Consider the following 16119-nt stretch of genomic DNA (forward strand, 5'->3'; position numbering starts at 1 on the left):
TTGCTGTTATTTGGTGCAGGGATGGAAGAGTTTGGCTTCCTTGCTTTTGGGAAAGACACTCTTATCTTGGGTTACCAGATACGAAGGAGGACAGAGTGCCTCCATCTTTAATCATTGTATAGAAGAGGGAATTCTGGCAGGTGCCACTAAGCATGTAAGGGTTTCAAAAGTTGCACCTGCCAGAATTCTTTCTTCTATACAGTGGTTAAAAGTACAGGCATTCTGTCTGTCCCCCTTTATACCTGGTCACCTTGAATTTGGGGTCTCAGTGCTGTCGTAGGAGTGCAAGGGCTGCTGTGGTTGGAGGCCTCAGGATTTTGGCCTTCTCAATGGACTAGTCCTCAGTGAGCAGCTGAGTAGGGGGGGACATCCACTAAAATTGAGTGTTGGGCGGGTTAGGACAGACAAAAGAAAATATTTCTTTACTCAGCGCGTGGTCGGTCTGTGGAACTCCTTGCCACAGGATGTGGTACTGGCGTCTAGCCTAGACGCCTTTAAAAGGGGATTGGACGAGTTTCTGGAGGAAAAATCCATTATGGGGTACAAGCCATGATGTGTATGCGCAACCTCCTGATTTTAGGAATGGGTTAAGTCAGAATGCCAGATGTAGGGGAGAGCACCAGGATGAGGTCTCTTGTTATCTGGTGTGCTCCCCGGGGCATTTGGTGGGCCGCTGTGAGATACAGGAAGCTGGACTAGATGGGCCTATGGCCTGATCCAGTGGGGCTGTTCTTATGTTCTTATGTTCTTATGTTCACTGCCTTGAACCACTATATAGGAGAGGGGATGCTGGCAGGTGCAGCTCAACGTGGAGGTTTGAAAAAGCAGCACCTGCCCTCATTCCCTCCTCTACACAGTGGGTAAAGGCAGAGGCACTTTGCATCTGGTCACCCGATGCTGAGAGTCAGTGCTTGTGTGCCTGCCACGGTGGCAGTGCTTTCGAAGGACTCCAGTGGGAAGGCTCTGCCTCCCCCCCCCTGTGCATCCCTGTTGTGTGTGTGTGGAGTGGGGACTCTACACTGTCGTCGGAGCGCAAGGGGTGCTGTGCTTGGAGGCCTCAGGACTTTGGCCTTCTCAATGGACTAGTCCTCAGTGAGGAGCTGAGCCTCTGTGTGTGTCTGTGTGGGGTGACCAGGGGCAAAGGGGACCAGAGGGCAGCCTCTGCCTTTGCCCCCTGTGCAGGAGAGGGGGTGCTGGCAGGTGCTGCTCAGCGTGGAGAGTTTGGAAAGCTGCACCTGCCACCATCCCCTCTCCTGCACAGGGGGCAAAGGCAGAGGCGCTCTGGTCCCCCTCCTCTTGGCCACTGCTGCAGCGAGGCCTGACTTGGGCAGCAGCAGGGATACTCGCAGACTCCAGACTAGCAACCCCGTTGCCAGGCAAGCGGAGGCCGTGGCCCCGCCTCCCTTCTTCCATTGGTCCCCGCATTATCAGGCCCCGCCCCCTCAAGGCTCCTCCGACCCTCCGCGCTTTGAGGCGCTCCGAGAGGCGCCGCCGCCGCCGCCGCCTCCTCCGAGTTGTTATGGCGACGGGAGAAGCCTCGCAGGCCTCTCCTGCAACCGCTGCGAGGGCCGGCGGGGGCGGGCGATGGGGAACGGCGGTCGCCGAGGCGGGAGGGCAGGAGGGTGACTGGGCTGCTGCTGCTGCCGCCGCCGCCTGTAGGCGCCCGGCCCACCGGAGAGCGCACGCAGGGAGCCGCCGCGCGCAGCAGCAGGCGCCACCGCCCGGCAGGTAACCGCCTCCCTCCCTCGCCCGCCTGGCCGGTCTCGTTAGACCCCGACCCCGGCCTGGCTCCTCTGAAGTAAGTCCCATTAAGTCAGTGGGCTTCCGCCTGAGAAGGGTGGCTGGGATGGCGTCCTCACTGGAGTCTGCCCTGCTTCACAGGCAGTCATACAACCCCTCTCTTCTGGGGTGCCCGTCCTGCCTGCCTGCTCTGCACGTGCTCAGAGGCACTCTTGTCCCCCCTGCCTGCTCTGCACGTGCTCAGAGGCACTCTTGTTCCCCCTCTCTTATTGCTCCACATGTTCCAGGGCATGGAAGACAGGGGCTGGAACTCAAATGGAGCTCTTTAACCCCCCCCTTCCAACCCCCTATATCCTTTTCCCTTTCACACAACACCAGAACCAGGGGACATCTACTAAAGTTGAGTGTTGGGAGAGTTAGGACAGACAAAAGGAAGTATTTCTTTATCCAGCATGCAGTTAGTCTGTAGAACTCCTTGCCACTGGATTGGGGAATGTTCTTTTTCCTCTCACACAACACCAGAACCAGGGGACATCCACTAAACTTAAGTGTTGGGAGAGTTAGGACAGACAAAAGGAAGTGTTTCTTTATCTAGCATGTAATTAGTCTGTGGAACTCTTTACCACTGGATGTGGTGATGGCATCTTGCCTGGATACCTTTAAAAGGGGATTGGACAGGTTTCTGGAGAAAAACTACATCACAGGTTACAGGCCGTGATGGGTACGTGGAACCTCCTGGTTTTAGAAGTAGGCTACCTCAGAATGCCAGATGCAAGGGAGGGCACTTGGATGCAGGTCTCCTGTTGTAAGGTCTCCCAGGTAAGGTGTGCATGTACAGAAATAAATGTAATAATAAGTAGGATGCAGAAGTAGGAATGTTTTTTTATAAATTGAGAGCAATAGGCCAGGATTTCTGTGTAGCAAATGAGTCTGGCCCCAAAAGCTAAAGGGCTCATCAGCACATGTGTGATGCACTCCCAACTGAGGATGAATGGGTAAAGCAAAATGACTGGCACCCCAGGCGCAAACCATATGAAGATGAATTCTGAACCAGCGGGATGCAGCTCCTTGCCCTATCATAATCTTACTCTTCCTTCATCTTTAAACATCACTGTCAGGTTTTTGGCATCCCAGGCTTGAGATTGTTATTAGCCAGGAAGTGGCAGGAGGCCCTGATATCTGGGCCTGCTGTGAAGCAATCAACATTGCATCAGCTGTGCTGCTATCAACTGTACCTGTTGCAGGTGGGAGTCATGTGACTTGGGGAGAGATGAGTGCTGGGTCATGTAGGCTATGGAGGAATGGTGCAATGCACCACTGGACAGCCAATCAGAGTGGGTCACAAGACTATCTTGTGACTCTGAGGTCGCCCTACTCTGATTGGCTGGCCCTAGTATATATGGGGGCAAGCAAGGCTCCACGTGTGTGTTGTGTACTGTGCCTCTCTGTATCTCTGACTTCTGGACTGTATGACTGACTACTCTTCTGCCTGCTCCTTTTACCAGTACATGCTTCTGCACCAAACAAGCCTGTGTCTGCTGACCTGACAGTCACTTTGAGTAGGAAGCAGAGCAACTTTAAGAGCCAATCTAGTGATCAATATTCAGAGAGATAGCTGTGTCCTACCCAGTCCTATCCAACTTTCCAGCACCAATGCAGCCACAATGTAGCCCTGAAGCAAGGGTACAAATGTTCCCTTACCTTGAGGAGACCTCCCCACAGCAGGATGCATCACATACCTTGTTGGCACTGCTGTATCAGTGCTGGAAATTGGATAGGATTGGGCCCTTAATCCATTACAGCAAACACAAGTCTAATGTACTGCAGGATTCTGTGGTGTTCATGATCTATATTGTGACTTACATTGCAGCGCAGAGCTGATGCCATGTACCATGTTCCCATTGTGCCTTTTCCCATGACACAAATCCAGAAGTATATAAGGTTGTGTACTGCCAACCGTGTTTGAAAGTACAAAAGGTTGTTTAAAATGTGTTAAAATAGTAATCTATGTGCAATTATCATGAATATACTATAGTAACTCATTTTTGCCCAGCCCACGGTATACGCATTTGATCCCTGTTGCGTATATGCAACATTGAGCCGAAATGGCTTAAATAACTTATTATACTTATTATATTACTTACTAATAATACTATATCATTAATAACTTTGCTCTCTATATAATTGCTGTCTATTCTACCTAATGTTCATTATAACTTGAAAGTTTGCATATCAGTGCAGTAAGATACAATAATGATTTCAGGCCTAATCCTATCCAACTTTTCAGAATCAATGCAGCTGCAAAGCAGCCCCAAAGTAAGGGAACAAACTTTCAACTTACCTTTACTGACCCCCCAGTGCAGGATGCAGTGTATGTCCTATTGGCATGGCTGTATCAGTGTTGGAAAGTTGGATAGGATTGGCCCCTTAATCTTTTCTTGCTTTGGTGGCAGTGGTTTAATACGTGTGGCCATACACCAAACAGCATACCATGCAAGTATACTGGCAGACAGTAAGCAGGTTATGTATCATGTTTAGCAACGTAATGAAAGGTAATTATTTTATCTCTCTTCTACTTTGCTCAACTTCTAATCCAGTGTAGATGATAACATTGGCTGGATATTATAGCCACCTGGATATTGCAGGTGACTAGTTAAATCATGTTGCATATGCACCCTCATTTTAAGTTATAACTTGTTCTACAGTTGTTCTGAGCCATGATCAGCGAAAGTAGGCTGGTAGAACAAATAACTCTTTGCTCGCCTTAATGACTCAGGCTTGTTTACGCCTGGTAATCTTCCTCAGAAATCTCTAAACAGTCTCTCCTTTTAATGGTGTGTCTGATTTTTTTTTTTAAAGAGTAAATAAAAAGCTTCCCCCTCCCCTCTTTTAAATAGATCCAATAAATGCTCAAAATGGAGAAGAAGATAGAAGCACTGCAGGAACAAATGATGACTAGGTAAGGTGATGGTTAAAAATCTGCTAGTAGTTCTTGATATGTGTGTTTGTTCAAAATAACATAGAATAGTTTCAAGATGTTAAAATGCTTTCATTTTTGTTGCCGCTTCTACCATAACGAAGCACCAGGCCTGGATGATCCCTGGGGCATCTGTCTGACAAAGACAACTCATATGTTCTCTAGGGATGGGTTGCTCTGCTCTGCAGACAGCATACGAGGGGCCAGAGGTGTATTTAACCACTCAGTCTGATTCCTGCACATGTTGTCAAACTGTATAATAAAGGGGGTGCTGTCTGGCACAAAAGGTTTCACTATTGAACTGCAGAGGCTTTCAGACGCTCTATCTTCATGGAATGCTTTCCAAGTCAACTTGACTGCCTGGGACCCCCTAAGCATCTTCTTTGCAAACCTGTTTTTCATTAGAGAGGATTCTGGGGCATATTCTAGGGCAGGGGTCTCCAAACCCCCGCCCATGGCCAGATGCCTTCGGCCAGCCTCTGGTCCCCTGAGAGCCTCTGGCCACCTGACAAAATACGACGAATGAGCACAGCCTCCCCAGCCCTCCGAAAACAGCCTTGAAAGGCCTAAAAAACATCACTTTCTGGTTTTCCGGAAAAACCAGAAGTAACTTTGTGTGCACTCTGAAAGCCTTAGAAGGTTTTCTGAGGTCAAGGAGGCCTCCCCATCCCTCAGAACATGCTCTGGGTGTTTCATGTGATGTACTGGTTCTGAGGTATTTACTTCTGTATATTTAAGTAAGCTGCTTGGGACATTAGGGAATGGGGGTCTGATTGAATGTGTGCTTTATTTCTGTGGTGGTGCTTAGAGAAATCCTGGAAATTTAAGCCCATTCATTCATTTAGGGCGCAATCCTAACCAACTTTCCAGCACTGGCATAGCTGTGCCAGTGGGGCATGTGCTCCATTCTGCAGTTGGGGGGCAGTCATGAAGGCTTCCTCAATGTAGGGCAATGTTTGTTCCCTTACGTCGGAGCTGCATTGTCCTTATGTCAAGTGCTGGAAAATTGGTTAGGATTGCGACCTTATTCATTCAAGTTTCATCTCTAATGTGTTTATTTAAATTTTATATTTAAAAAATTTTTCCCGGCCCTTGACACTGTGCCAGATATTTGATGTGGCCCTCTGGCTGAAAAATTTGGAGACCCCTGTTCTAGAGCACACATACTCTGTTCACCCAGGGCTCTGCTTTACTGATCTTACTGAGGAACTCTAATCCTGATCAGCTTCATTCAGAGGAACTTCAGAGTTCCCTGAGACAGTTTGAGAACCGCAGCTACAACACAGGTGCTCTCTAGAAGCATGCTGGAGGATGGGGCCTAAGAATTGGGTGAGGAAGGGGCCTTTCTCACAGCCCCTTGTAAATTGACACTGGTTCTGTGCCTTTCCAGAACATGCATGAGAGGGCAGATGGTAATGTTTATATAACAAGCACAAGGCATCTCATTGCTTCTCTGTTTATTGGATAGGTGCAAGAGGTGGGTTTTTTGGATAGATACGTTATTGCAAGAGGAGGGTTTGTTGTTTTTTGTTTTTCTTAAAAACACAAAACACTGCATTTTGTTTTTAGAATATCCGGATAAAAACACAAAACACCACATTTTGATGTTTAAGGTATTTTTCCATAATTTAAAATAAATAACTGTTCCAATTAGAAATAATACTGCATCTGCTGACACTGTATCGCCTATATCACCTACCTAGTTCACTTTTAAAGTGCTTAAAATTAATAATAAAATGAGAACTTGGAATGCAAACACATAACACAGCTTTCTGCCTTTCAAATTACAAAATCTGCAAAAAAAAAAAGCATTTTCAAACAACCTTAGCTATAGCATTACATTCAAAACGCCAATTATGGAATCTCCCTTCTCCATCTCAAACTTTTGAAGACAATTTTCATTTCCTTAGAAGTTGTCTAGTTAAGATTTGTGTCCTTCATGTTATGGAGCTAAGAGCAAATGGCTTGCTCAAGTCACCCAGTATGTTTGTAGCTGAAGTGGGGTTTGAACTGGCTCATAGCTTGTGCTTTCATCCATGATGCTAACAGTGTAATGGTCACTGCTGAACATGGCCTTGACCAACCTTTAAATTTATTCTTCTCTAAACAGGATATAATCTTTAAGTGTCTGTAAATTAAGCATGAAAAGTGGCTCAGAAGGCGGAATAAAATCAAATAGTCCCAGCTCTATTGATTAAACAGTGTTTTCATGATCTATAATCTTATTAACCTCAGTGGCATTGCATAGGTTTAGCTGCTGTCTGTGTGAAAAGCTAAATAGGATCAAATGAGAAAATAATGTGAAGTAGCTGTCCTTGTTGTTGGCATCCTTCAGTCTCGGAAGACTATGGTATCGCGCTCTTAATAGTGGTGGAACAGAGTGTCCTCTCCAGTGCGTGAAGCCTAGGTAAAGTAGATATGGAGGATAGACTGTTACCCATGCAGCAAATCCCCCCTCTCCACGTCGCTGAAATGGTCCAATGGAAAGGCAGAGGCCAATACGGTTGGTTCCAGCGGCGTCACAGGAGTTGCCAGAACGTGACTGTGTTCAGCCATGAAATGCCTCAGGGACTCCGGCTCCAGATTTTGCCTCGAGGTTGACTCCTGAAGCCTTTTCCATAACTGGATGTAGCCACAAGGCAGTGGAGGTTTGGGATCAGAGTTTTCCTTCTCTCAGATGAGCTGCCTTCCCAGGCTATTGAGTCCCATCTACCCGGTCGCTGTTTAGTTGCCTCTTACAAGTACAGCCAAACTGAGGGCCTATTCTTATCCCCAGCCCCCCGGGGTAAGTAGCTGTCCATATACCTAATATCTTAAGTAGCCCCTTAGGATCAAGGCAGCAGGAATCCCAAAGAGGTTCCAGAAGACTAGAAGGAAGGAACTTCATGCTGTTATTTCAAACTGAGATAAATCTGTTAACCATAACCGCAACACTTGACACTGAGGAGTTTAAGCTTCCATTTATTAGTCAAGCCATGAAGCTGTAATGTGACTTACTGCTTTAATGAAGAGAGCAATTCTAATTGACCCACATTTCTTGTTGAAATGACTTTGCAAAACAGAAGAGGCTTCTATTGTTTAAACCCTTTGGTGTGAATAACCTTCCTAATTAGGAAATGTTATGATCTGGAAATTGCACTGTAAAATGCTCACCCCTGTCAAAAGAATCTTGTTGAAAAGATTTTTTTTTAATCATTGCCTAATTAGAGTACTTCAGGAGTTTCACTGCAAATGCATAAGATTAGTGTGAGATTAAGAAGACACCTCAGGATTTAAATTTTAAAAAAACAAAACAAATCTGTAGTGATTCAGCCACTGACCCTATGGTTGCTGCTTCTTTCACATTGATTAGCTTCATTGCACAGTCCTATGCGTGTTTACTCAGAAGTAAGCCCAGCTGAGAAAACTTGGGAGGCATCTAAGGGAACCAGTACACAAAAAGCTTTTGGAGAAGTTGAGAAGCACAAACATGTGGAAGGAGGGCCAGTTAACAAGGGTATAGTACAGAAGGGTAGCCTGCTCCTTAAAGGGCTGGCCTGGCCTCTGCTTCTCTCTAAGGCCTGAGCAGCTTGAGCATTGGTGAGCAGAGCCCCTTCTGCCTGCACTGCCCCTTAGCCAGTTACTTCAGTTACTGTTGTCACTACCACATCACTGAAGACAAAGTGGTCCATCCCTCCTAACCTGCTCAGCCCAACGTGCTCCAAATCCGAACACTGAAAATTTACAGACAAGTTGACCTAATGTCAGTGGCGTCACCAGGGTTTATGTTACCTGGTGCAGGAGGCCAGTGCATCACCCCCATGATGCACCTCCACCCATGCAATGGGTGGGGCAACACACCAGGCGGTGGGCATTGTAATGCACCATTGCCCCACCTCGCTGGTTTTGTGGCTATATCTTCTGATCGAATAAATAACTTTCAGCGTGGTTTGTTTCATTGCATTCTGCCTGAAATTACACATTGAATGATACATAACATGATTCAAAAATACCAAAATTTTAAAAATTTGGGCCAGTAGTGGTGTCAACCTCCCATGCGCATCACTTGGTGCGGCCCACACCCCCCTAGCAGTGCCCCTGTCTAATTTCACTAGTGTGAGAACTGCTGCAGCAAGCTGTGGCCACCTTTGCTCTAGCTCTGGAGGAATTTTCTGCTGTGAGTCAGGAAATTACCACAGAAGCAACTTTGGAAGCAGTAGAATAATCTCAGCAGTGATATTTTCCTCAGGGAAGAGTCCCGTCTTTAACCTGCATGAGTGCTTGAATTCGTGTCCTTCAACAATTCTGCTGTCAGATTTTCATAGCAGACCTTGCCTGAGCACAGCTTATTGTTTGACCTGGTGCACAGAGTATCCCCATCACTGTTAAGAGCTTAAGGCCCGATCCTGTCCAACTTTCCAGCACTGGTGTAACCACAATACAGGCCTGAGATAATGGAACAAACATTCCCTTACCTTAAGGAGGCCTTTGTGACTGCCTCCTCACCACAGGAAGCAGTGCACACCCCATTCGCACAGCTGCACCAGCACTGGAAAATTGGATAGAATGGGCCCTAAGCTAAGGAGTGCTGAGAAAAAAATGCTCCAGAGTTTTGGTTCAAGGACCCAGCTTCATTTTACTTTGCTCTTTAGGGTAGCGCTTTCAGGTCTCCACCATCAGGGCTGTCAATCAAGGCACAAGGCTGGATGCCAAGATGCAGGTACGCCTTGTAAGGTGAAACCGTGCGGGCGGTGAGCAGGTGACTGGGTACATCTAATCTGACAGCAGCTTGATCTTCTTGCTTAAAACAAACGGTTCAGACTGAAGAGTGAGGCCAGAGACAGGCTTTGGCAGATCAACCTCTGCAGAGGCTTGCAGGTCAACCTCTGTCGCCGGACAACCATTTAGTATCTCCTTCTGTCCTGCTGTAATGGTGGCATCCAAACACAGTGGACAACAGCCCAGGGACTCTTTCTTTTGCCAAGCTACTGTAGTGATGCAAAGAGTCAGGGTCAAACTTATATGATACTACATACTGAGATACTTGATTTTTTTAAACCACATCGGTCCCTCATAGATTGGGTCCACAGTTGGCGTGGGCTTTAACCCCACCATATCATAGTCCCTATCTAGGTTGGAGTCTCTTGCAGCTGTTGTTTGCCTTGGGTAAAAGCTCCCATTGGCTCCAAAGGTAACACAGGAAGTTGCCTTATACCGTTGCCTTATACCGTGTCAGACGATTGGTCCATCCAGCTCAGTATTGTTGCTACTGACTGCAACCACTCTCCAGGGAGGAATTTTCCTGTTCCCAGGGATCTTTGGCAGGCAAAGCAGACAATCTTCCACTGACCCATGACCCCTCCCTTTTCGATGGCAAATACCAACCACAAGTTCAGAGGGGAATTCAGCTTGGAGTCATATACTGGACACAGTCTCAAGCCATGGGGGTCCCTACGTGGCTGCTATTTAGTCCGAAGAAACACGCTTGTCAGCCTTAAGCATGCGCTTCACATTTAGTCTGAATTATTCCAAAGCTGAAGGGATAAAAACCAAATAAAAATCAACTTGTTTGAGAAAAGATGTGCCATGACTTAGATAAGAACATTTACTTCTGTGCTGTGCTTCACAATAAATAAATAAATAAATGTGTTTATTTTTAGATCTAACCCATGCGATGCTGAACTTCAAGAACTGATGCGTCAAATTGACATAATGGTAAACAACAAGAAACTAGAATGGGAAAAGAAGATGCAAGCTTTAGAGGCGAGGATGACTATCCGGGATCAAGAATTAGCAAATGCCCAAAACAAATTAGATCAGAAAGGTCAAGAGGTACTGTATACCGTCTGTTGCGTGAATACAGCATTGAACTGGAGGAGCTAATAAATGTTTTCTGGGTATACAGTACTTGTTTAATATAGCTAATCAAAGTGCAGGTCAAGGCTACCATCCTGTATCTATTTGTGCACATCGTCCCTTTGAAACCAGTGGCACTGAAGTGCCATCCACTGGAGCCTTTATACACAACAGTGGCATAGCTACAGGGGGTGGTGCGGTATGTACTGTGGATGCCGCAACGTGCCGTGTAAGCATGCCCTCCCACTCGCCATCGGAGCCATTACAGGCAGCGACAGAAACACGCTCCTGCACTTTGCTGTTGCTGCCTGGAATGGCTTGCTTACATGGCACGTTGCGGTACCCACAGTATGCACCGCACCACCCCCTGTAGCTATGCCACTGTTGTGTATAAAGGCAGCGAGTGGGAGGGGCTGCTTATGCAGCAAGTTTCTGCACCTGCAGTACTTATTGTGCTACTGCTCCTCTAGCTATGTCATAGATACACAGTGAGATCAGAATTGGATCTCCAGCTTCCATGCTTTCTCAGTGTGTCACATCAACTGGGAAATTTAATATTATTTTGAACTCTGCAGTTCAGAGCACTTTTGCAAGTCTGAGATCCATGCTCAGTCTCACTGAGTTCGAGGACTCTCATAGCAGTTCGAGGAGTGGGGGATTAGGTAGACCTCAATGCTTTGTATGTGTGTACGTGGTATACCCTAACCAAAAAACCAGGATAGGGCTATGCAAGTTGGGGAGAGGGATAGCTTGACCCTCCTTCTCCCAGAAAGGATTGCTGTGAAGTGCACACACCCTCATTGCTCTGAGGTGTGTCTGAAGGGATTCCTTTGCACTGTGCAATAAATAGTCATATATTCTTTTAGGATTTGACTTGAACACGGCTCATGTCTTTATACAGTGGCTTAGTCCAAAGTTTTGTGATACACCAGACTCTGGCTGCAGACCTATGCACACTGACCTGGGAGCAAGTCCCACTGAATTCAGTGAGACTTACTTCTGAATAGACATGTCTACACTTGGCCTGTGAGTGCTGGAGGCAACTCTGTCTGTGCATTGGAGCTTTGGCATACACAAGGAGACTTTCTATCAGGGTGAAGGTCTACAGATGTACTTTGGATTTAGTACATCATTTGAAATAGGATGATCCCTTTGGCTATTTAACTGTGTAGCATTAGCTGAACTAGAGATGAGTGCAAATTCATTTTTGCAGCTAGTAAAATTGATAGAATTTGTAGTGTCACCTAAAAAGAAGACATAAGATACATTTATTAGATTGCTACCCATGCTTGCTGTTCATATAATCTTAGTCATACTCTTACATCTTCTTCTCAATATGTCATTCTACGCCTTCAGGACACAAGCCTCAAACCAGTTATTAAGGAATGGTCTCTTTGAGTATGGTCGGACAGTTTCACTGTAAGATATTTAACAAGTTCAGACTTAATCGGATATAAAAGGGTAATATAAAAAGTGGAAACATTTCAGGAAGTTCACACTTGCCTTTTATGATCAAGCGGCACTAAAATACTCACAGTTTCTCTCAGATAATGGAATCTGAGTCTCTGCTGAGTGATAAAAAGTCACATTCATACGATTCTTCATAAACAGAGTAGTATGTCCTCTGTCCTCTCTGATTTAAATCTAATGTTACATGCAGAATAAACTAAACACGTGTTTTGCATTGTTTATCTTACTTCTAAGATAGAGGCTTTTATCAATGAGCTATTTGAGGAAAGGACACCGGCTCACTTTCTGGTCTTTGAGATTTCAGCTTTGTATTAAAGGGCTGTATGCACATAGTCCAGGCAGTTGCATTAGTTCTAGGAAGTGCATGCACAGGACCAATTTCTGTGCATGTTTTCCCATCCCACTAATGATATGCATGGGGAAGGCTGCTTCTATACACACAGTTTGAATGTATTCAGGGCAATTGTAAAACAGAACTTTTCACCTAGCTGCCCAAATGTGCAGGGAGTGCATGCAAACAGGGAGCCATATAACAGATGAAAATTCCCTATTTATCCCCCTACAAATAGAGGTTCTGCACAACCCATTCTGTCTTGTAAAACTTCACCAACATCACCCATGAATTGTCACATAATAAAGAATTCCTCAGTCCATTCCCATAGAACAATCAAAGAAATGCAAATGTTAACATGCATTAAACTTCTGTTGATTTATATATCCTTCCCTAATGATGGTGAAAGTTAATTTTATGGCTCATTTTTAATAAAGGGCGCAGTCCTACTCCCCCCCCCCACTGTTGTAGCTGTACCAAAAAAGCATGTACTATTTGGGGGGGGGGGGGGAGAGATCAGGAGAGATCAGGAGGCTTCTGAGGAGAAGGGAAATCCCCTTACCCCTCTGTAAGCCTCCTGCTCCCCAGTGGATCTCCGTGGACCTGTGCCAGCTCTTTTGCTGGCACAAGTCCAAGGAGGGAAAGGGGGGGGAGACAACCGAAAGGGAGGATAGGATCTGGTGCATGCCATCACCACCAGATCTGCCCATCCCTACTCTGCCTCCTTCCTTCTCAATTTTGCCCCCTCCCTACTGCTGCCTTACCAACTCCAGCAAGTGTGACAAGGTCCAGTGATGTCCTGGAGCACTGCTGTCTGTTGCGGCAGTGCTCCCATAATGGCCATCAACGCTCACTCCATTGGCAGCCATTTTGCAATAGGGGAACTCAGTTTTGCTGTCACAAAGTACTATGGTCAGTAGCCCAATCCAGCATAGGATTGGGCTGCCCACTAACGATGTTATTATCTTGCTTTATTATTGTTTAGTGATGGTATTTTTGTACTTTTGGTTTTTTGATGCTTTGGAGAATTGAAAATATGCCCATTTCGAAAACAGGTTGGGTTGCTAAGACAGAAGCTGGACAGCTTACAGAAGACAAAATATGAGATGGCTCAGAACTATGATGCGCAACTTCAGGCTCTGAAAATTCAAGTAAGGAAAACCACAGGTTCCTATTTTACATTCCTATCATTAGTTCAAGGTTAGTTCTGTAAACGTTGGGCTGTTTTATAATTAACAGTGACTGTCTACTCCAGAGGTGTCAAACATGTTTCATACAGTGGGCCAAATATCATATGTGGTGTCTGCTAAGGACCAGAAGTAACATCATTAAACAGGAAGTGATGTCATTAAGCAGATGACAGTCAGAAATTAGCACTTTATTCTCACAGAGGAATTCATTAGTTGCAAATGACAGAAGAGAAAATATGCAAATCTTGATCATATTTTCAAGATTGAGGGGAGCCCAATCATCATGCTGGGAGAGCTCAATTATTAAGCAGGCCACCCTTTCAGCTGTGCCGCTTCTTTTGTGGCATCACTTTGCAGCTTAGGTGCTCCAATAAATGATGGCAGAAGCAGTGTGCTGAAAGGGCAGCCCATGTAATAATTGGGCTGTCCCATCGCCTTGGCAGCATATCCCTTTCTCTCCTGTCTTGATCTTCCCCTTGTCCTGTTGTGTGAATTGACTTCTGAGGTCTTCTTCTATCTCTCCCTCCTATAGGTTTCACAGAAGTAGTGTTTCTGAAAAGGTGGCATTGGGAGAGCCCAGTTATCATCAGGGTTGGGGTGGAGAAAGAGCTTCTGCAAGGTGGATCTGGCAGTAAGGGATTTTTTTTAATGCTGGAGGTAGTGATGGAACCTCTGACAGCATTTAGCTCAGTTTTCTTCCTGTTGCAAAATGGCTGGGCAGTCATAAGGGCCTCAGACCGTGTTTTGCCAAATTCCCTTTTCAAACTTGTTCTAGAGAACATATGCCCACTTTTAGCTAATTAATTCCTCTGGCTCAAATACAGCTGGCTCTAGCAGCATACAAAACTACCACTGTACCCCAGCACCAACAGGAAGGTAACTAGTAGGTAGCTTGCCTGTGGGTCTTTAGGGTCTCTCCTCACAGTCCTCAGAGCAGCAGCACTCCTAGGAACAGCAGCATCCCCTCAGCTCTCCACCACTTAGCAGTCTCTGTTCACCTAATTTGCCAGCCGGTCAGTTAGTCTATTATTCAGTTCATTAGTCAGTTAGCTAGTTCGTGAGTCAGTCCACCAGTTCGTTGTTCATCCACCAGTTTATCGGTCCATCAGTCAGTTTTCCGTCTTCATCACCCTTCTACTACCCACCAACTTTCCTTTCTCGCTTGCTGCTTTTATCCTTGAGGACCTCGTTGCTTCTAGTGGCTGCAGCTGTGCAGTACACCCACTGCTGAAAGCCTAGGTTTTGCTTCTTGGGCCTGTCTGGGCAAAGGGCCTCTGTTGACATCACACCCTATCTCTTCAAGGAATCTTGTGTGTTTCCACTTGTTGTTGGCATCCTTTAGTCTCGGAAGACTATGGTATCGCGCTCTGAATGGTGGCTCTGGAACAGAGTGTCCTCTCCAGTGCGCAAAGCCTGGGTAAATTAGATATGGAGGATAGACTGTTACCCATGCAGCAAATCCCCCCTCTCCACGTCACTGGAATAGTCCAATGGAAAGGCAGAGGCCAATATGGTTGGTTCCAATGGCGTCGCAGGAGTTGCCAGAACATGACTGTGTTCAGCCATGAACTGCCTCAGGGACTCCGGCTCCGGATTTTGCCTCGAGGTTGACTCCTGAAGCCTCTTCCATAACTGGATGTAGCCACAAGGCAGTGGAGGTTTGGGATCAGAGTTTTCCTTCTCTCAGATGAGCTGCCTTCCCAGGCTGACGAGTCCCATCTACCCAGTGGCTGTTTAGTCACCTCTTACGACAAGTACAGCCAGACTGAGGGCCTATTCTTATCCCCAGCCCCCAGCGTTTCCACTACAGACTGCCATTATCTGAGTTGTTCCTTCCTAAGAAACACTGCTTATGTTGTCTCAGCTACTCTGAGGCTGCCATCCTATATACACTTTCCTGAGAATAAACGTCACTGAGCAAAATGGGACTTGCTTCTGTGTAGTCATGCATAAGATTGCATTGTGAGCCTCTGTCTGCCATTGGCTGTGTTACTCAGATATCAGAGGGAGGCAAGAATGGCAAAGCATTTGAGCAAAGAGGAATAGATCAAGCAGGGGTCTAGGAAAGAAGTATGAAAAGGCCTAAGAAAGCAGCAGACCGAGTGAAAGCCTAGAACAGGAGAGCTGGGAGTAATCTAGAATAATGGAAGGCACAGTGAGAGGAAATGTTAGAGAGAAGAGGCAGAGGGGTGCACATAATCAAGAGATGCAGAAGCATTGAATATATATTTTCATTTCCTTCTTACATTTCATAAGCACCCTGAGCGCATCGCTAATCTGTAATAGAGATGTGCACATTTTATCAGCCTTTCTGAAAGCCTTCTGCATGCCTAAATTCCTCTTCCCTTTTTCTTCATTGGCATTTCTTGCCTGGATAGGATCAGCAGGAAGATTCTGATAATGACTCCTATTCGCTTGCCCACAGTTTGGCCGTAGTAATCCTGCCATGATTGTGAATAAGCTTTGTCATTTGTGGAACTGAAGCATTATCATGGGTTTTTGTGTTTTAGTTATCCAAACCTCCGTACTGTTCCAATCTGTTGAAAATAATCTCCCTAGCCTTCTGAGTAAAATAA

At 46.0% G+C, this 16119-nt stretch overlaps 1 protein-coding gene across 1 annotated transcript in view; it reads left to right on the forward strand.

The window, feature by feature from the left end:
- Nucleotides 1-4637: 4637 nt before the first annotated feature.
- Nucleotides 4638-16119, forward strand: part of DEUP1 (deuterosome assembly protein 1) — a 64357-nt gene continuing 52875 nt past the window's right edge. Inside the window, exons 1-3 of the mRNA XM_066621880.1 lie at nucleotides 4638-4699; nucleotides 10357-10528; nucleotides 13409-13504. Coding sequence (XP_066477977.1) covers nucleotides 4647-4699; nucleotides 10357-10528; nucleotides 13409-13504 — 321 coding nt within the window. The 5' untranslated portion in view covers nucleotides 4638-4646. The remainder of the gene's footprint in view (nucleotides 4700-10356; nucleotides 10529-13408; nucleotides 13505-16119) is intronic.

Source organism: Tiliqua scincoides, chromosome 3 (genome assembly GCF_035046505.1).
Source record: "Tiliqua scincoides isolate rTilSci1 chromosome 3, rTilSci1.hap2, whole genome shotgun sequence".
Classification (NCBI taxonomy): Eukaryota; Metazoa; Chordata; class Lepidosauria; order Squamata; family Scincidae; genus Tiliqua; species Tiliqua scincoides.